Genomic DNA, 23,013 nt, shown 5'->3' with positions numbered 1-23,013 from the left:
ACTCCCTGAGACACTGCAGGGGGCAGCAGGCCTCCAGGTGTCCTGGCTTTTTGTGGGGTTGCCCCAGGCCTGATACTGGTGGCAACCATCCTCAGTTTGCAGTGTGGCCTCTACCATGCACCTCCTGGTTTAGCACAGGCAGCAAACACCTGCAGATTGTTTTGCAGCTCCTACCAGATAGCCCCCAGCCAGTCACAGGCAATGCCTGACCTGGGTCTGCACCAGACACCCTCCCAAGAGGCCTCGGAACCTTTACACTTGGAGATTGGCTTCAGATCACAGCAGAGCACTACCCAATTGGCCCCACAAGTGGCACACAAAAAGGTTGGCCTCAAGAGTCACCAGAGCCCACTGGGGCAAATCCTACTCAGTGGGGTAAGCCTCCCACACAGCAGCCCGTAAGCTGTGGACATGGCCAAACGCCACAAGCATTCAGCCTGAGGGTTAATCTCACCCACTGAGTGCCAATAGAGAGATCAATGCTCCACTGTAACAGGAGGGCACACACAACCCCCACAAGGGACACTCCTGGAGCACTTGGCCCAGATGACCAGGGAGACTGTGTGTCACGTGGGGTAGACTACGGGGTCTCTGCTCCCGCTCCCCACATAAGAACGCAGGATATGGTGAGGCCAAAAAGGAACACCCACGGAGCCATAGGTAGGGGAGTCATACCACTATACTCTCGCTGGCGGCTGGGTTGGAGAAACAGGAAGCAGGAGCCACACAATTCGCAGGCCTCACTGCGCCGCTTTCAGTCTCAGCCACCATCTTCTTGCTAGCCTCCATTTTCTGCTAGTGTAGCCACGGCAGTTATATTAGTGGCCAATGGCTCACTGGTTACAGCTGACGGCCAACTAGCCACAGCTGATGGCCATCCAATCACAGTTGATGGCCGTTTACTACCTGAGCCAGCACCTTTCTACCTGAGGCTGAGAGCCTGGAAACTGCACTTTGGGGCTCTGTCCCCACACTGTGCCACTGAGTCCCACAGGACACCTACTATGTAAGTCCACCCAGCCAATATTGGGGAACATAACAAATCTACCTAATTCATAGAAACAAACACAGAGAGGCAGCCAATATTAGGAAACAAAGAAATGCATCCCAAATGAAAGAACAGGAGAAAAATTGAGAAAGAGAACTAAACAAAATGGAGGCAAACAACCTACCAGAGACAGAGTTCAAAACAATGGTTATAAGGATGCTCAAGGAACTTAGTGAGAACTTCAACAAAGAGATAGCAAGCATACAGAAAAAAAAACCAGTCTGAGTGAAGAATACAATAACTGAAATGAATAATGCACTAGAAGGAATCACCAGTAGGCTGAAGATGAAGCAGAGCATTGCATCAGCAATTTGAAAGACAAGGTAGCAGAAAACACCCAATCAGAACAGGGAAAAGAAAACAGCATTAAAAAAATGAGGACAGTTTAAGAGACCTCTGGGACAACATCAAGCATAACAATATTCACATAATAGGGGTACCAGAAGGAGAAGAGAGAAAGCAAGAGATTGAGAACCTATTTGAAGAAATAATAAGTGAAAACGTTCCTAATCTGGTGAAGGAAATAGACATACAAGTCCAGGAAGCACAGAGAGTCCCAAACAGGATGAACCCAAATAGGCCCACACCAAGACACATTATAATTAGAATGGCAAAGGTTAAAGACAAAGAGAGAATCCTAAAAACAGAAAGAGAAAAGCAGGGCCGGCCTGGTGGCTCAGGCGGTTAGAGCTCCATGCTCCTAACTCCGAAGGCTGCCGGTTCGATTCCCACATGGGCCAGTGGGCTCCCAACCACAAGGTAGCAAGTTCAATCCCTCGAGTCCCTCAAGGGATGGTGGGCTCCACCCCCTGCAACTAAGATTGAACATGGCACCTTGAGCTGAGCTGCCGCTGAGCTCCCGGATGGCTCAGTTGGTTGGAATGTGTCCTCTCAACCACAAGGTTGCCGGTTCCACCCCCTGCAACTAGAAAACGGCAACTGGACCTGGAGCTGAGCTGCGTCCTCCACAACTAAGACCGAAAGGACAACAACTTGAAGCTGAACGGCACCCTCCACAACTAAGATTGAAGGGACAACAACTTGACTTGGAAAAAAAAGAAGTCCTGGAAGTACACACTGTTCCCCAATAAAGTCCTGTTCCCCTTCCCCAATAAAATCAAGAAAGAAAGAAAGAAAGAGAGAGAGAGAGAGAGAGAGAGAGAGAGAGAGAGAGAGAGAGAAAGAAAGAGAGAGAGAGAGAAAGAAAGAAAGAAAGAAAGAAAGAAAGAAAGAAAGAAAGAAAGAAAGAAAGAAAGAAAGAAAGAAAGAAAGAGAAAGGCAACTAGTAACTTATACAATATAAGGGAGCTTCCATGAAATTGTCAGCTGATTTCTCAATAAGAACCTTTGCAGGCCAGAAGGGATCGACAGGAAATATTCAATGTGATAAAAAGCAAGGACATACAACTAAGAGCACTCAACCCAGCAAGGCTATCGTTTAAAATAGAAGGACAGATAAATAGCTTCCCAGACAAGAAAAAGCTGATGGAGTTCATTATCACCAATCCAGTATTACAAGGAATGTTAGAGGAACTTTTTAAGACAGAAAAATAAAATAAAATTATGAATAATAAAATGACAATAGGCACCTATCTATCAGCAATTGCTTTCAATGTAAATGTATTAGTGTTCCAATCAAAAAACATAGGAGGGCGGAATGAATAAGAAAACAAAACCCTTACATATGCTGCCTACAAGAAACTCACTTCAGATGGACGGGTACACACAGACAGAAAGTAATGGGATAGAAAAAAATATTACATGAAAATAGAAACGGAAAAAAAAAAAAAAAAAGCAGTACTTATACCAGACAAACAAACTTGAAAACAAAGACTATAACAAGAGACAAAGACCCAGTAATCCCATTTATGGGTATTTAGCTTGGGAAGAAACCCAAGCTATTTTTGAGGAGATGTGTGCATCCATGTATTCATTGCAGCATTGTTTACAATGGCCAAGAGGTGGAGGCAGCCTGGGCATCTGTCGATGGAGGGATGGATAAAGAGTGTTTGTTACATGTATGCAAAGGAATATTGCCGGCCAGGGAAGGGAATGTGTTCTTGCCATCTGCAGAGGCATGGACAGACCTGGAGGGTATTTTGCTGAGTGGACATTGTCAGAGGAAGACAGATGCAATGGGATTTCACTTATATGTGGAATCTAAGAACAAAATTAATAAACAAAACAGAAACAAACTCATAGATACAGAAAACATTTTGATGCTTGCCAGGTGGGAGGAGGGTTGGGCGTGTGGGTAAAAGAAGGGGAAGGGATTAAGAAGTACAAATGTGTTGTTACAAAGTAGTTATGAGGATATAGGGTATAGCGTAAGGGATATAGTCAATAATATTGTAATAACCAGGTATGGTATCAAATGGATACTAGATTTGTCGGCGTGATAGATGGGAGGGGCTTGGGGAGCAAGGTGAAAAGGTGAAGGGATTAAGAAGTACAAATTTGTATTTACAAAATAGTCATGGGGATGTAAAGTAAAAACATAGGCAATATAATCAATGATATGGTAATAACTATGTATAGTGCTAGGTGGGTACTAGACTAGTCAGGGCGATCACTTCTTAAATTATATAAATGTCTAACTGCTATGCTGTACACCTGAAATTAATATAAAATAATATTGAAAAATTTTTTGTTAGTTTCAGGTGTACAAAACAATGTAATATAGTTAAACTAAAGACCTAGTTAAAAAAAAAGTAATAAAATGCAAGTCAAACATTTAAAAAAAAATTGTAGCCATAATGCACATGCACTTGGTGCTCTTTTTCTACTTACCTATGCTGTTTATCTCTATATTATTTTAATATTAATGAAGTGATTACATTAAAATTATTTTAATATTTAATTCAGAAAATAATAATAACAATATTGAATGTCAATTACAATTGATAAATTTAAAAAAGAGGAAAAGGGGAAGGGGACTAGAAGTCTAAATTTCCAAGTATAAAACAAATAGGTCATGGGAATGTAATGTACAGCATAGGGAATATAGTTAATAACATTGTGATAGTATGGTACTGTGTCAGATGGTTGCTGGACTTATGATGGTGGTTACTTCTTTAGGTATATAATGTTGAATAACTATGGTGTACCCCTGAAACTAATACCATATTGTATGTTAGCTACATTTTTAATAAAAAATTTAAAAAGAAAACAAACAAAACAAAAGAAGTCAGAGCCGTGCCTTGCTTGACTGCAGCTAGGAACATGTGTGTTGGGTGACTCAAGTTTTTACCATGCTACACATGTCTGCAAGTGACTTGCTGCAAGTATCGATTTGGGGGTCACAAATTTTACCAAGTAAGCAAATTTGCAAATGCAGAATCCACAAATAATGAGGACAAATGTACTTAAATAAATTGTACTTGATGTTTTTAGTATTTTCAACCAAGATTTAAATTGCAATTTCGATCTTGTCACTCCTTGCCTTCAAAAAAATATCTTATGGAATAAAGGTTTTCAACAACATAGGCCTAACCAGTCTTTCCAGTTATATGTCCCTCTGCTCCCTTTCTGGCCAGAAGAGTTGAACTGCCTTAAATTTGTTCATTCCTTATCAGTCCCTGCGTTCTTGCTCCACTTCAGCTGTACCCCACCTTCATTTCCACCCGTCCAAACCTAACCATTCTCCAACCTTTGATTTCCAATTCCACTTTCCCTATGAAGCCTTTTCTTAGTCCTCCAGTTAATGTGATCCCTTTCTCCTTTGTAGTGTGAATAATATTTGATTGTGTAATGCTCACCAAGGACCTAGCATAATTATTTGTCTACTTATTGTTTCATGTTTACAGACGCCTTTGGGGCAGTAACCATCGCTTCGTCATCTTTGTAGTCCTCACCATTTATAGCCAGTAGCTAACACATTTTTCAAAGAGCTCTCAGATTTGATATGAAAGTTTATCCTCCCAATGACCACAGGAGATAATCATTATTATCTTGTTTTATTTGGTTTTTCTCTATTTTGTGTTTCATAGCTAAACACTATACTCCATTTTCCTGTAAAACTATGAGTAGCAGAATTAGAACTAGTCTAGTCCTTTCTTCTCAAAGCCCAGACTCTTGTGACTGCCTTATGATTCTGCCAAACTTTATCTTGTTATCTTCAAACCTTGGTAAGCAGAACTCACTTCACCATTCTAACCACTGGTTAAAGCAGTAAATAACTCTTTAAAACATCTAATTTTACCCTGCACCAAAATAAAGTGTTATGGGAATAAGAATTTTCTAGATGCCATCTAGAAGTGTGTGCCCATAAATATGATTTCTTGAACTTTAGTACCGTAAGACATACGGAAATGAATTAAATCCTTTGAAAAGGTAAAGCCTAAAGATTTAAACTACTGTGTCTTTACATCTGTGAGCTGTATGACCTAGCAAAGGCCTTAGCCACTCCAGCTGAATATCTGCTTTGCTCTGCTCCATTGTGTGTGATCTGTTTTTTTGTTTGTTTGTTTGTTTTCACTAGTTTATTTGTTTCATAAGAATGAATGGACTTTTTAAAACACAGAAATACATTTGCTTTTTGGTGCTCTCTCTTCTCAGCTTCTTTCTCCCTCTTGAAAAAGCAACAATATTTTTCATTTTTCCTCTCTTGATCCTAAAATACTAGCATTTTTCTCTTGCATATGTCTTTAGCAAGTTCTACTTTATTTCTCGTTTTTATTTTCTTGCCCTACCAGAAGATGATTTTGAAGGTTTTCTATACTCAAAATGTGTTGGCTCAGGTAGGTGCAGAGGTATATTCATCTTTGTTTTGTCACCTGGCTTAAGCACCTTAATTTCCTTCAGCCACCCCATTTTGATTGTGAGGGTGTATGTCTGTCCTTAAGCCTTTTTTGTCATGTCCTTGAGGAATATATAGCAAGGCTCTATGTTTACATGTCTCGTTTACATCTTTCTGATGAAGCTTCTTAATGAGGTTCTCTACCATTGCAAGTTTTCTCTGTTAGAATTTATAGTCATTATCTTAACCATATTTCAGTTTTTCTCTTCCCTGAAATGCTAGCTACTATGTCTAATAGTCATACTGCCTGTGTTTACTTTCTACAATTTGAATTTCACATGATTTTTCTTTGTTTATAAGCAACAAATCAAAGACATCTTTGTCCATATTCCACAGCACAAAATTACACCTAGTACAGTCTTAGAATGTTTTAATCATATGGAATTGACAATGTAGAATTCCTGAGGCAGTGTAGTTATTGTTGACTGGCAGTGGATGCTCTGCCATGCTTCAAAAAAATTGTGCCATGATTTCCCTGAGCTTAGGAATTCTCTAATCAAAGTCCACAAGTATTTCCTGTGTTTGTTTTTTTGTTTGTTTCCCCCTAACAAATTACATTTTCGTCTCAGTTTTTTCCTTACTTCCTCTCCTAACCTTAATAATCTTTTCACGAGGGCTCTGTTTTCTCAAAGAGAAGCATTGGGTGATTATCACAAAGCAGACAGTCTTATCTCACTTCCCGACTTTGATCCTAAGTTACAGTGGAAACTTAGAGAAATGGCTTCACCTTCCAGAACACACTCAGCAGTCATGGGCATAAAAATATTCAGTCCTATTTAGCACAGGGACTGGAGCAAGTACATTTGTTACATAAGTAGATGTTATTTCTGGCAACCAATATATGAGTAACTAATAAAGATTTCCATTCATTCTTCTGAGGAACTGAACAGTGGTATACAGTGCACGTCAATAAACATGTATGGAATCTCAGGGAACCTTGGTAGGCATTTTGGAGAAAAAGAATGAGACATCCCAGCCCTTCTGAAGCTCAACCGCAGAGAAAGGCTACAACAAGGCAGGTTGTGGCAGCAATACTGCACTTGGTTTTTTATACTTTAGTGTTTTGACTTGGATGCAACAAAAAGATCTCGCCTATTAAAGACTTCCTTCTCCCAACTGCTGGACAACTGTGCATTAGAATTTTTATTTTTCAGTATGTGTGTTCTCCTTTTTAAATCAGAATAATAAAATTTGGTATACAGTCTTTATAATCAAGCGATAATAGAAATTTCTGAAGCTAGAGTCAATTAATTATCAGTAATTTAACTCTTTCAGACAGGATGGTGCTTAATGTCATCAATCCACAAAGTCTCCTGACTATTTCTGGTGATTGTTAAGCTTTTAAAACTTACCTTTATAATTACTTTCATTTTGTTAGTACACATCTGCTCTGACTTACGATGGAGTCCTTGTTATGGCCGAAACTTTTCGAAATCTTAGAAGGCAGAAAATTGATATTTCAAGGAGAGGAAATGCTGGAGATTGTCTGGCAAACCCTGCTGCTCCATGGGGTCAGGGAATTGACATGGAAAGGACACTCAAACAGGTAACTCAGAATTTTATTTAAATTCAATTTATTTTACAGCCCTGTTTAAGTGGAGTACTCAAAAAAAAAAAAAAACACAGAATAATTTATCTGAGAATAAATATATATTACAATTGTAATTTTAATATATATGAAGTCATTATCATTTCTGAGACATTTCTAAAGAGAATACTGGGTAGAATAGTGGTGTTTCTATCTTCCGTAGATGCGTATTCAGGATAAGCTAGGTTATGCTGTAGTAATAAACAACCCCAAGTTCCAGTGGCTTAAAACCATAGAAGAGTGTTTTTCACTAACACACACTGGATTAGCAGGGGCACTCTGCTTATTGTACTCACTCAGAGACCCAGGCTGACAGAGCAGCTACCGTTTTGAACACTACAAAGGGAAATAAAGTTGTGGAAGGTTTCAAACCGGTAATTAAACTCTAGCCTAGGAGTGACACTCATCTCATTTGTTCACAACTCATTTGTCAGAAAAGAATTATATAGGCCTCGCTAACCCCAAGGGGTTCAGGAAATACAAACCTAACCTTGGGCCCAGAATGGGGAAGAACCAGAAATATTTGGAAAACACTACTAATGACAACCTCAGCAGATCGTTAAATTGCTTTGTAGCCTTGGATGAAATAATTTATTTACTACTTTTAGAATGTTTACTGTAATATGTTTACATTTTTAATATTACATGTTAAATGTTCTGAGGTGCCATGAGTTCAGAACTTAAGTAAAAATAAATAAAAAGGAAATTTGGAATAAAATACAGTTGCACATTTTCAAAAATATACTCATATTTTTGAACTTCTTGTATCTTAATGTTAGCAAGGAGAAGTATGATCTGATGTGGTTAGCAGAGCTATTTATTATGTGGATCTATAGATAAAACTAAAAAGTAACTATAAACAAACCGTATCTCCATTCCTATAAACAATACTTCAACACTGAGAAAGTATTCTGTCAGTTACAACGGAAACCTTATAAAATGAAACATATTCATCTTATATAGTAGAATTGCTTATATATTCCTTTGATATTCCTCTTTCAGATTCTATCTCAGCAGCTCACATACCCCATGGTTTCTTTAGTGAGTTGCTTATAGTTTATAGTTCCCCACTCATGTGTGGTGGAAAGCCTAGCAGATGAAGTTGAGAGTTCTGTAAGTGAAATGGCAAATGAATACATGTTTGGAATTTCTTTTTCATTCATAGGTTCGAATTCAAGGGCTGACAGGGAATGTTCAGTTTGACCACTATGGACGTAGGGTCAATTACACAATGGATGTGTTTGAGCTAAAGAGCACAGGACCTAGAAAGGTGAGCCACACTTGAACGGTTTGCTTACTTTGCATTTGACATTTTTAAAGGCTTATGGGTGAAAGGTAACTGCAGTCTGTATTTTTTTATTGTGTGTACTTACCAGTACTGTATTTTGCCATGTATAATGTGCACTTTTTTGCTCAAATTTGTGAGGGAAAAATAGAAATGCACATTATACATGGGGAGTACTAATTCCGTATCTATATAAATGTTTTTAATTATTTTATTTATTCTTATGAGTTAAAAGTGTGACTGTAGAAATCAATAACGATACCTGTTATTGGAATACTATAATTGGAATACTATAACTTTGACGAACTTGCAACGATAAAGAGTTCTTGGCCTTCTATGATGTGTAAATACCGTAAAATTGTACGTAAATTTGTACATAAAATGTCTTATACCTTGTGTCTGTTCTTGTGTTTTGTAATTATTTGTTACATAAAATTTCTTGTACCATAATATGTTAAAAAATAAATGCTAAAATTCCTTTATAATACAAAAAACAAACACCTAAATATAAACAAATAAAAATTTGAATTAAAAAATTAAAATGAAAGATTTTTTTCCTTAACAGTTTGGGCCAAAAATGTGGGTGTGCATTATACATGGCAAAATACAGTAGTACTCTCTTGATCATCTGAGCTGAAATAAATTTTTGTGTAATATCATTGATATTTAATCATGTGCCAAAGCTGAAACAAATTAATCTATACACTGTTTATATCCTTTATCCAAAGTGGAAGCAATACTTTAATTGAAGGCTTAGCAAAATGAATCTCACAAAACAAAGTTCATTCTAGGTAAAATGCCTCCATGTAATCACTTAGGAGAGAGAACAAAAAAAACTATTTCTAATGGGTGGGCTTATTTAGAACAGGCTGAATGTTTTTGAAGTAAGCAGGTAAACACATTCAAATGAATAAAGGAGGGAGCAAATAGAAGATAAGATTATTAAGATTATTGTTAGGCTAGTGAATGAGAGAAATACCTAAGAAACTACAGTTAAGGGGCTGGAGAGGTTAGATGTTCGTGCCAGATACTTGGATTTCAGAAGGTAACTCTACTGGTTTTATAACATGACGAGGCCTATGTCCTCCCAACATCCAAAAAGTACTTTATATAAGGAAGCCATTTAACCCCATCACTGTAATTAGTTACATACCTCTTATGCATATATAATTAACACATAATTTTTAACATTCCATTTCTCTAGGATTAACTAGGATGCTCAAGGAAAGAGATGTTTAAGTTGTTTATCTAAAAAACTCTATTTGTTTCATCACTTAGCTGTTCAAAAATTCTTTCCCATATATACTTTTTTGCTTTAATATAATAATGATAGCTATAATTTATGGAATGCCTGGCTGTGTCCCAAGCACTGGACTTAATGAAATTTAATCCTTACAACAAATTATAATGTGAGTACTATTATGTCCCTTTTTCCAATGAGAATATTTGGGTCCAATATGTCATGGTTACTTGTTTAAGGCCCATAAGTAAGAAAACAAAGATTTTAAATTCAGATGTCTAACTCTAGAAACTTTCTACATCATTACCTTGCCTGAGTAGACTGTTCTCTAAAGGAGTTTATTGTCTAGTAGGGTAAAATACAATAAGTTCCATATGATAATTAAAGAGAAGGCATGTGGAAATTCTAAAGAGGAAGAAATTACTAAGAAGGCATGTGGAAATTCTAAAGAGGAAAGAAAAATCAAGGAAGACTGCATGGAGGAGGTGGGATTTAAAGTTAGCCATGAAGTTAGAGTTCGGATAGATAGAAATGGAAGAGGCAAGAACTTGAAGACAAGTTGGAGGAAGGACAATTAAGTCATACATGGAAAAATGGCAAAAGCTTTCTGAGTTGTGTTTTGCTCCAGTCTTTCATAGGGTATGCTTCTGCATATTTGTGGGAAGGAGAGAGTTGGAGCTGCCATAAAATCCATCTCTAACTTTTCAGCCTCTTAGTGGCATCTCCTTGAGTGCAGGCTGCCAGCTAAAACAGAGTAGCCTGGGGCCTACTTGATTTGCATCAGATAGGGCAGGAGATGGACGACAGCTGGGAAGCCAAGCTGCATGATGGGCTTCTCTAAGGACGCTGCCTGAAACAAGGGACTGAGACACGCTCTTCAGAAGAAATTTAGGGGGTTCCATGTAAACATCCACTTTATTAGCACACAGCCAGCAACAAGAAAGCAAGAGGCTCATTGTAAGCAAAGTCCCCCTGCTAGCTGTGGAGCAGACAAAATATTCCACAGGCCCCAGAAACATTGGCTAACTGGTGGACAAAGGTAAAACCAGCACACCTTCTTGCCATAAACCAGACCTTGCAAAATTAGCCACTTAAGCAGAAGCTTTCTAAAATGCAAAAGACAATTCCATATTTCACAAAACAGTAAGTGCAAAATGTAAAATGATCTATATGTAAAAGAAAGAGTAATGAGAAAAAGAAACTGGCAATAACTAGTGGTAATATCAAGTGGGTTATTTATAGTACTCAATCTTTTCATGGTCTATTAAACCACGATGGTTCACAAAAATTAAGCTTCTTTGAGATGAAAGTTAAAGAGTAAGTTGGGAGAGTGATGAACAGTACATCTTCACACTCAGCTGACATTCGTCTAAGATTCCTAAAAGAAATAAGAAGGGTAAAATGGTCCATGGTGTCCAAACTGCGGCCCACAATCCATTTTTAATTGGCCCACAGCAAATTCCAAAAATATATTTAGTTTATATAAATAAACCAGGTGAGGCAATACGTACTTCGCCTCAAGTGAGTGGCCCGGCTGTTCGTGTATTTTACCGCATATGGTCCTTGGTAAAAAATGTTGAAAAAAGTTTGGACACCCCTGGTGTAGACTCATCTATCTTCGTTTTTCTACGGTGACCATCAACTTTGCCATTCTGTCAGGAATATTAAACTTAAAAATGAGCTACCATGAGAAACACTGTACTGGTGAGATTTGTCAATATGTCTGAAAACCTAGCAATCATTCTTGTAAATTGAACACTTGCCAGCAAGGGAGCTGTCTTTGAAAATAGATCAGAGTCAACCCATTAGTTTGTCTGACTTCTATAATAGGAAAGCTGATTGAGAGTCTCATTAAGCAGAAGCCACAAAGACCTTTCTGAAGTCCCAGTTCCCAACTATGGTGGAATTTTGTCATTCGGGGACTCCCAGAGGGAACACTCTAGGACCAGACTTCCATAGTTTCAGGAATTCTTAATTGTAAAAATTATATTTATTGAAAGCAGTTAGATGCTAGACACAGTAATGGAAAATTGATGTGCATTTTTATATTTAATCTTCAGAACAACCAGAAAGTAAGATGAATTTTTTTTCTCATTTTATAGAAAAGTAAGGCTCAGAGAAGCTAAGCAACCTGCCCAGGGATGCTCAGCTAGAAAGAGATGGAGCTGTGGTGGAAACCAACACTTACCCAGCTCTACAGCTCGTTCTCTTTACTGCTAAGAAAGTGAAAACGAGTATTGTCAGACCTATGGCCCATAAGGGTTCTTTTTAGGGATGGAATTAAGCCATGTTTTTTAGGACACGTCTAGTCAAATCAGCTGTCTAAGAAACCAACTCTGAGTACAACAGAGGCTCCACACAGCCCCCGATCCCTACCCTGAAGGCAAAGTCCACCATAAATACAGAGATATTTACTCTTAAATTATATTATGTTTAGATTTGCACACAATTCACCTTTAGGAGTCCAAAGAAGACAAATAGTTTTCTGACATACTCAGTTTAGTGATTTAAACGTTTCCATATTTTTGCTCTAGCATTACTATACTGTTTTTCACCCAATTTCTGTCTCTAGGAAAAATGCCTAGTTCTCTATCTATAGTTAAATGAGATCAGGCATGGGGAAATTTCTTAGTAAATTGTAAAATGTGGAGAACGAGAGAGAGAAACTCCATGTCATGTGAAGTTCTAGGTCCAAACTTTCAGATTCCTTTCTTTAGGAAGTGACTCCTGTATCACTATCCATTCCATATAAGCTTACTTCCCAATAAGTCCATGCCCCATGAGATCTACCATTAATTAGTCTGACATCACAAACTATGGCTTTCTTTTTCAACAAGAATTGCAAGTAAATATAAGGCACATAGATACAGTTGGATATATTTTTGCTTATTTTAATTTTCCAGCACTTCTAAATAATTTATCTTTTGCGGGTTGATAATTGTGATTAACCACAGGCTGTTGTTAATGCAAAATGTCATTGTCTGGCCAACACATGAGGACTCTCCAAAATGCGTCCCAGATTCATGGTTTTTCTGTTGTGAGAACTCATTAATAAAGAAAAATTGCCTTTCTCAGAGAATGGGCTGCTGCCTTCTGGAAGGTGGCTGCATCTTAATGGAGTACTAAACTCTAAAACCCATTTCACGTCATATAACTGTCATGTGGAAAGGAGAATTAACAGGAAGCAACTGACATGTTGATTTTCTACTTATTAAGTACATGTAGGAATTGAGAGACGGTAGGTCTCAAAGGCGTAGTTGTTTTTAAATTAAACTTATCACTAACTTATTAAATAAATGTTAGCTACAAGTGAATTCATAAGGACAATTGAAAACAATTGCTGAATTCAAGTACAGCATAGGGAATAGAGTCAATGGTATTGTAACAGCTATATACCATGTCAGAGGGGTAGTAGACTTGGGGGAGGGGTTCTCACTTTGTAAGGAGTGCAAATGTGTAATGATTATGTTGTTTTGTACACCTGAAACTAATATTAAAAAAATAGAACTAAAAAAAAAAGAAAAGAATTGCTGAATTCTTATATATTCATAATTTCAGATCACATTAAGAAGTATAGCAAGCCATATTAATGAAAAAAAAATTTCTATTCTGTTATTGAATTATATATACAATATTTAGGAATATATAGTGACTTTCTGACACGGTAATGCTTACTTTATTTTAATATGTTCACAAATACTAACACAGTTAAGAAACTTGAAGGAAGCAAGAGAAACTTCCAAAACATATTAGAATAAATAGTAAACAGACTGGTGAGCTATTACATACATTTCATTGGAGACATGAGTTTTATCAACTGTACCATAAATTCAAGAAAAACATGTGGCAATCGTTAAATAAACACCCATTTGGGGAGGCTGTGTAATATGATAACGAAGTATATGGATTCGGTGTCGTACAGACCTGAGTTTTGAATTCTGGCTTCACTGGAGTATAACTTTGTGCATTTTATTTAACATTCTAATATAAGTCCTCATCTCCAAAGTATAGATAATAATTACACATACCTCTATATTTGCTGTGTGTATAGACTTTAAGATTTATATTTAAAAAGCATTGAGTGCAGTATCTGTTGCAGAGCAAGCAGTCAATAAGTGGTAGTCATTACTATTATTTAATTGTCTGCATGATTCAAAAAACCCTAACTTTCCTTTAAGACCCCACTGTAGTTTACTACTTTATAAAGTGCTTAGCTAATTATTTAATGTATTTTATGGAAAGGAGTTTGCGTCACAACTAAATGAGGAAGTGATATAAGGATTTAAAACTGAAAAAATACTAACCTAAATGTAATCTTTGAAAGTGAGAATTTTGTTCACTAATATTAATTTTTGATATATTTAGCATTTTATATATGGTAAGACTGTTACCTACGGGCTAGGTTATGTCAAACCAAAAACTTTTTATATCGCTTTAAAATACACAGATCATTTTTACTTGAAAACAGCCCGTAATGTCCCCTTTGTAAATCTGCCTGTTCCCTTTACCGTAAGACCCATACTATTATTGATAAAATCATATAATTTTAGAGGGCACCAGTCCATCTCACTAGAAAAGAGGATCACCATAAAATGCTGTGCCATCTGTACCCATGTTACTTTTGAATCACTCATTCGCAGTGTATTGGCTACTCTGTAATTGTAAATTGTAAAGTTGCAAATGTATAACCAGGTAGTATCATCAACATCAGGAAAACTGGCTCATCGTCAATTAAGAAAACTTCCAAACATTTTTTTCATCAGCTTTTTAAGTTTGTTTTGTTTGTTTGCTTATTAATATCTCTCATTGTCCCTATAAGAATTAGAGAAAACTCTTCTAAAATGTGTTTTCAAGAATTTTCTCTATTTGGCAGGTTGGTTATTGGAATGATATGGATAAATTAGTCTTGATTCAAGATGTACCCACTCTTGGCAATGACACAGCAGCTATTGAGAACAGAACAGTGGTTGTAACCACAATTATGGTAAGTTTTGGTCTGTGTTTCATGCTATTCCGTTTGGTCCACAGGCAATTTTAATTCCCCAGCTATAGTGAACAGGGAGGGTGAAAACTGCTTCTTAGCAGTGGTGACATGGGTGCTCTGATCCACACAAGTCTGTTGAGACTTTGAATAGGTTTGTCCTGAGCTTTGAGTACATTTGGCACTTTCATTTGTATTACCTTTGCTGCATTGTTGTTCTCAGAAAAATGCTCAGATGTTAAAAATTGAAACTGTCATGCTGTAGTTGGAAATGTCTGAAATGCTAACATTCCAAAGAACAAAAGAATGAACATGAAAAATATCAACAACCAATCACATAAAATATCTGTAGTAAGCACCATATTATTGTTGTTATTATGTTTTTTAAAACATCAATGTATTAGTAGTTAGTGGTGTTTAAAATGATAGTTTCCAGGTAGTTGAATCATTTGGTAATGATTTGCATTATCTGTTTATAATAGTGGAAATATGAGTGTGAAGGTTTTAATGAACATGTTTTATACAACTCGATGCTTTAGAAACAAATTTTGTTTTATATTTACTTTTAATGCAAAAAGAGTTTTTTCACACCGATTATTTTTCTCATTGACCAGTGATAAATCCACAATATAATTTATAGAACTTCTAAGAATTATGAAAAGTATAATTGCTTCATTCAGTCATATCACAAAATGAAAAATACTCTAAATGTTAAGGCTGTTTTTTGAAAGAGATTTTCATGAAATTGCCTTTTAAATAATAGAATATCTTATATATTTTTCTCTTCTAAAGTCAAACATGCCCTTTAGAATCAATGCTAGTCAAAGGAGATCAACAATCGGTGACCTTTTCTATCTAATTTAAAGTTATATATCCTCAGTTCACTGTCTCATTAGGCAGAACATATTTTGAATTATCTATGAAGCCCATACTCTAAATAAGTGGGGGTATTTTATGTAATTTAGTTTTTAGCTTATGTAATTTTAGTTTTAGGTCTCAGTAATGTCGACTTATTTCCAAAATTTTGACATTGAGGTCAAAGCATGAAATGCCAGAGAGAAGTTTTCATATGTTGCAGTTAGTTTTATCTGTGTTGCATCACCAGCCAGCAATTTAATGTTAATCTGCCAAGCATTGATCAGAAGTTTATGATTTTAGAATGCAAACCAACCAACACCAAACAGTTTTTGTATAAGAGTGCAAAATATATACTTTCTAACTTGTGTAATGATTGCATGGGACTTGAAAAGCAATATATACATATTTCTTTTCCTAAAAAAGACACAGTAATGGAAAGTCATACTTCAGTACAGTCCTCCTCTTTTCAGCCTCTGATGAAGAATCCTATTTTAAGAAATTGATCAAGAAAGAAATGAATTCCATGGTGTTCGACTATTCCTAATCAGGCTCAAGTATTGTTCTCCTGTGTAGTAAACTTAAGCTAATTTTTCATGTGGGAATCTTCTTGGATGACCAACTCTGGACTACCAGAAAAAAATTTTTTTTAAAGTTCTGTGACTTTTCTGAGAAATTAAAACAAAAGAAGAATTAATCCTCATCTTTCTCAAGAAAATACATAGATGTTGAAAAAGAATCACTTGGCGATTCTGACATCAGTTCCCATATCTTGAAATGAGGTCGTTGTACGTAAATGATGGAATTATATCACTCCTAATTCCAAGCGTAAATTTACTAAAAGTAAAAGTCTATGAATCTGTGTGCTTGTTTTTTGAATATACACAGTTGTTTTCTTTGAAAATTTTTTGAAATTTTGCTTGTTCTGTGTTAAATAAAGTGTTTTAATGTGCATTATAGGTGTAATGTAGAGAATCTCCTTTCCATCCCTATTATTAAAGGGGCTGGAGATGTAATTCTTAAATCCAAAATATTGAGTTAATTTTGCAAGCATGGCAGGTTTTCAGGAAGCATGCTATCAAAAAATAAGTAAAAATGATTGACAAATCTAACAGTTTCCTACATGCATAAAGAATATTCTGTAAAGTTATCTGTTGTCTGACAGTGATATCATCAATATTTTTGCTATCAAAATAGTGCAATACTCGTATCTGTCTTTTGTATAAAAATGTAATCTTCATATAAATAATACTCTGGTTTTTGCAACTGCATAATCATTCAGTAATTTGAAAAGAAAAGAAAATATACTAGAATCCTTTCCCTGAGAGTGTTCCTTGTTATGCTTTTGTTGAAAATGGTAGCCTGGGACCTTTGGCATCTCTACCACCTCTTTCATTTTCAAAGAAATATGGTTCTTTGTAGATAAATGAGATATTAGCACCTGCATGTAATAATTCACCAAATTCTATTGAAATTTTCCAACACAGATGTAGTTGGTTAGACATTGTAATATGTGCAAGACAGGTGTCTAGACACAGAAGAAGACAGAGTATTGTGGCGCTGGAAATCATTCATTTTGATTGACTTGATATGACATTGCTGTTCTCTCATTTGTCTTTCCTTTGTGTATGTTGTTATTTATATGTTGATACACTGTAATGATATATGCTATTGTTTAATAAAATTGATTGATAAATTCATTTATTCATTCATAAATATTTATTAAGCGTCTGCTATGTGCTAGGCACAGTTAAAAGTCCGGGGATATGTAAGAGAACAAAACAGACAAAAATCCTGCACTCAATTAAACTTATATTCTAGTGAGAGAAAGCAGACAAGAAACATAATAAATATGTTAGCTATCATTCTTAAACAAAATGTAGCTTTAGCTTTTTGCACTGTTGAAATTTATTTTTTATAACAGTGTTGTATATTTATAATGTGATCTACATTTTAATGACTTATTTATTCTACCTGAATATATCATGTTTCCCGGAAAATAAGGCAAAGTCTTATATTAATTTTTGCTCCAAAAGATGCATTAGGGCTTATGTTCAGGGGATGTCAGCCTGAAAAATCATGCTAGGGCTTATTTTCCGGTTAGGTCTCATTTTCGGGGAAACACAGTAGTCATACTGAAAATAACTTACTAAACCTAAATAAAAAGTAAAATTCAGAATATTATCAAATGAGAATCATGACTACAAAGTTGAAAGGTCTAAAGTCTTGGATTCAAATGATCATCATTTTTTATCTTTACATCTTGGTCACTAAAATTTTTACAAACTCTGTAAAACTTATGAGACTGTGACTATACTAATTTAACTTTTTACTTCAAAATAATAATTTCCGTAAACAACCCAAGGAAGCCAAATCTGTGCCATGTGGTTTGGACAAGGGCAGCTACTGAGGAAAAGGCTGTTTTCAGAACTTGGGGGAAGAGAAGGTGGAGTTTTCCTCTGTAATCTCACTTTCTTTGGTTGCTGAACTTTGTGGGAAAGGAGAGATGATACAATGATATTTCACATAAGCCCATTTTTGCCCAAATCTTTACTACTGACGTTAAATGATGTCTGTGATGCATTAATCAACTAAGAAAGTATTTCTTACCATCTTGTAAACATAACAATCCTTTAGGAAATTTTTCCACAAATCCAGATGTATTCACTACAGCGTTAGAATTATGTTACAAACCTAAAAGCAATTTTACTGAGGACAATTGATCTTTGTAGAGGTTACTTTTTATACTTTTTATGAGATGTTTGATACTTTATCTTTTCCATGTAGAATTTTGTAGATGCACTATACATAGATACACGTGCATATACAACGATATACACATGCATATTTATATATAGTATATGTATATATACATATATACAGAAAATACAGATATATTTATTTTTTCTTTGTACCAAATATTAATATCCCCCATTCATATACCTGCCTTCAAAGAGCTTATAATCAATTAGTTTTCAAATAAGTTATTTAAAATAAACTTAAAATTGTGCATACGTTAAATGTACTCATTTTTTTCTGAATTGAACAATAACATTTTAATTTCCACTTTTAAGAATTTTACCCATGAGGCACATTATCTGCATCTATTAAGATTATTTGGAGGAAAGCAAATATCCACATATCAAATAACTTTGGTTGATAATACCAATTTTATTATTTTAACTGTTTTCAATAGTAATTGTAATGATTATATTTGTGATGCTCAGAAAAATCTTAAAGCCTTTCTAATAAGTATCTATTTCAACAATTTCACTTTTGGATTATACAAATAATCAAAAAATTGTTTTTCTCAGTAGGAAAATGATACTTTATTGATCGGAAATCATCTTCATTCATTTACAAAACATTTTCATAAGCAAGCCCTAATATAACAGCTTTAGACAGAGATTGATTTCTTTCCTGAAATAGCAAAGTAGCTGTAGAACTCAATCCTTTATGGAAATTGTAGTACTAAACTCATAATCACTAAGAAGTAATGCATTTAAAGTAACTTCCAGGATATTATTGTCCCACAGGGCACAGTAGTTGATAATAAAGATGGCAGGTTATGCTCTTAAGGCAGAAATAAGAGGTTACATTCCACCTCTCTGATCATTTCATTTTTATTCACAATTGAATACCTGGGACTCCAAAAGTCTGCTTACCAAATATGCTCCACAAATCCCCTTAATGATTGGCTAGGACTCATGTTTTATTATATTGAAAAGATTTGGTATTTTTTTCACCCATAGTAGCCCCAAAACTTTGTATTAAGTCTGCTCAACTATACAGTGTTTGAAGGGCTACTTGTGGACAAATTGCCAGACTGGGGATGGGGCAAATGAGAGGTTGAGAAAGTGTAGAGGATTTGCTACTCACTTGGAACAGGCAAATTAGACACGCTCAGAGAAACTGGGTAGAGCTGAGCAACTATGAGAGCTTTTGTTTAAGAAAAGCCTTGCCTTTCTCTCCCTTGGTTCTTCCACCTCCCTGAGTATGACCATCTTATTTCTCTTACGCTGCATGCACCACTTATCTGAATCTCAATAATTTTGCACGCCCCTGGTTGTACAAAAAGCTTAGTTACATTTCTAATCAACATCTTCAGTAAACTGAAGGTTTTTCTAGCCTTTGTTGGTTTGTTTGGCAGGAAAACAAAGACACGACAGGTCCCCACTATCCAAAAAGGAAATTGAAAAAACATGCCTGTTTCAGAAGAGATGACCTAGCGCTTGTTAATATCTACTTTCCTTTTGAAGACCTGAATCAAAAGTGCTAATAATATTACTTTGCCATGACAGTCCTGTTTAGGAAGCCTTGATAGACCAGGAAATCTTTACATTCCTTGAGTGTCTTATAGTACGTGCCAGACACTGTGAGAAGATATGGAAAGATTTTATCCTACATTGTCTACTTAAGATTGAGCATAAAGAACTTCAATTCATTAAAAATACAGAAATTCACTTCTTTAATCTTATCCCTTTTCTTGTTAAACCATATGAAATCTCAAATAGGTGTACATACTTTGACATATGCAAAAATAGCTTCAAAGATTTTCATATATTTCAAAATATAGGTTCAACTACCGCTACTGCTAGTTCTGTGAAATTGAACAATTTGCTTAACCTTTCTCAGTCTTAAATTTTCCATCTGCAAAATGAGAAATGTCTACCTCAAAATGTGTGAAAAGTAAATGAAAGGGCACGATTAAGGAACTTAGCATTGTACCTGACAGAGCAGGCACTAAATAAGTAAGAGCTATTATTATTTTTCACTACTATATTTTATTATTGTCCCCCATCACGCTCACTCTTTTACCCTTATTAAAAAGAATTTAACCATAATTAATCACAAGAGGACAAGGGGCATATTTTATGTATTTTTGTACACCTAGCTCCCAGCAAACTGCCTGGCACACAGTGGGTGCTTAATAAATGTTTGAGTAAATAATAAAAGTATAGCTTTTAATAAAACAAATTGTTCACAAAACAATGTAGAGGGAATTTAGCAAATTAGGTGATAATACTACCTAGAGAAACTTCTGCACAAAAGATAATATGCTCCTATATACATATACATATATATATATATATATATATATATATATATATATATATGCCTGTTTCAGAAGAGATGACCTAGCACTTGTTAATATCTACTTTCCTTTTGAAGACCTGAATCAAAAGTGCTAATAATATTACTTTGCTGTGACAGTCCTATTTAGGAAGCATTGATAGACCAGGAAATCTTTACATTACTATAATAAATTTAGTTTTTCAAAAGGAGTGTAGCTCCTTTTGTGTGTGTGTGTGTATATATATATATACATATATATTATATATGTATATATATAATATATATGTATATATATGTATATATATACACTGTAGAATAGAATATATATACATACATATATATATGTATGTATATATGAAGGCTAAAATTCATTAAGTGTTCAAATAGTCCAGACACTTTAGAATAGATCTTCAGCCTTAGTACCAAATGTGAGCCTTAGCTACACTCCTTCTGAAAAACTAAGTTTGTTATACTAATAGTAATAGGTAATAGCTATACAGCCATTTCATTAGAATGTTAAGCATTTTACATTCTTGCTTTTTTCTACATATTCTTCCATATTTTAATTAGCCATTACAAGAAAAAAAAGAGAAAATAAAAGATTACCTCATTTTAACTACTAATATTTTATAGCGTATCTTAGAAATTAACAATGCTTTGCAACAACTTGCCAATTTTCATAACCACATTTATAATTTGCAAAACTCTTTATACCTAGAGAGTACCTTTCTGTAAAGTAATAAATTTCATCTATTTAAAGAAGAGACAACTAGTTGCCTTAATTTTATAGGTTGATAAAGTTTCTTTATCCAAGTTCAGTGGTAGAATATTCATCAAATTCTGCTTTTGGAGGGTGGCAACGGAGTCTGTGAAGCCGCCTCTGGAGCTAGAGCTGTCCTTTCCCCTCCTCTTCCACTTCCGGTTGCATCAATAAAGGCCATTGGCACCATTCAAAAAACGAAAACAAAAGAAAAGGAAAAAAAAAGAGTATTCATCATATTCAAAGGAAAAGTGAGAGATTTCTGGGTCATTTAATTATGTCAACCTAAAGCAGGATTTAAGAAAATAATGCAAGAACCAATTCTGGACAATTGCCCACAATAGAGGTATTTAGGGCATCTTTGTGAGAAAATCACATATCATCTAATTTATATTCTTACAAAGTTTTTAAAAGTAGTTTCTACATTTACAAAGCACTTTAAAACAAAAATCAGATTTAGTGTGGACTGCCACATTGTGCAAAGTAAATTACCTTCTAATCCAGACTTCCAAGAGCAAATTCGACTTCCCCAATTACCAATTTGCTGGGATAAAAGAAAAAATTTATATCAAAATGACTAAATGAATGCTACAGTACAATTTTATAAACTATAAATACATGATTTCAATGATGTTGTGGCCAAAAGTGGTCATTTCTTGTGTGCAAATGACTGAAAAATCTGGGGTGTGACCAGGAATTCTGTATGTATTGCACGTTCACCAGGCTTATCTTTCGTTGGTGGCTTTAGATTCCATTTATAAAATCAAATGTTTTTTGGTGAACATGTCTCTTTATTTCACTGCCTTTCAATGGTTTAATTAAGGAGGGGCACGTGTGTGTTTCTGTGTGTGTGTGTGTGTTTGTGTGTGTGTGTGTGTTCGCATGTATGCACTTTAACTGAAAACTGTCCAGTTATTAGCTACCAGTGAACTTTTTCATCTTATATGGATTTTCACAATAACTTTTCATTCTATTTTCTGTTTTACTTGCTTCAAAAACTAAATGGTACTACCACTTGGAGTGTGTGATTGTCATAATTGGGGGGAAATTATTAGCTTCCATTGGGGACATATTGTATAATAGAATAAAAATTCATGGAACATAACCCTAATTAGAGCTATAATATTAGAGAATTTTAGGAAAGCCAATTTAAGGCAAAGAAGTGCATACAATTTTAAATTATTAATTCATTTCTTCTTTGAACTAGTGACTGTTCTGAGAAAGGTATCTTGCTAAATGCTAGAGAGCAAAGAAAAGTGATCTAGCTCTTGACCTAAAGGAGATCACAACTGGGTATGGCTAAACAAGATGCAGAATATGGAGGCCTGTGACCTTGAATGAGTATTTTATTACTTGAAGCTGACTACTAAATAGTCTTTAAC

General features: G+C 35.2%; 1 protein-coding gene across 11 annotated transcripts in view; it reads left to right on the top strand.

Moving 5' to 3' along the window:
* The window catches only part of GRIA4 (glutamate ionotropic receptor AMPA type subunit 4), a 377,547-nt gene that overhangs the window by 299,544 nt on the left and 54,990 nt on the right, over positions 1–23,013 (top strand). For 10 of the 11 annotated variants that reach the window (XR_012497413.2, XM_088791479.1, XM_074335547.2 and 7 more), the window contains 3 exons: positions 7,225–7,392; positions 8,600–8,704; positions 14,833–14,943. Coding sequence is in view for 10 of the 11 variants with exons in the window: in XM_088791479.1 (XP_088647605.1) it covers positions 7,225–7,392; positions 8,600–8,704; positions 14,833–14,943 (384 nt within the window). In the remaining variant the exon portion in view is untranslated. Of the gene's footprint in view, positions 1–7,224; positions 7,393–8,599; positions 8,705–14,832; positions 14,944–16,268; positions 17,496–23,013 lie in introns of those variants that run through there. The other variant, XM_074335550.2, reaches the window with a different exon arrangement.

The sequence above is a fragment of the Rhinolophus sinicus genome, chromosome 14, assembly GCF_057876585.1.
Source record: "Rhinolophus sinicus isolate RSI-liver-muscle chromosome 14, RSI-T2T, whole genome shotgun sequence".
NCBI lineage: Eukaryota > Metazoa > Chordata > Mammalia > Chiroptera > Rhinolophidae > Rhinolophus > Rhinolophus sinicus.
This window is presented reverse-complemented; position numbering and strand designations above follow the sequence as displayed.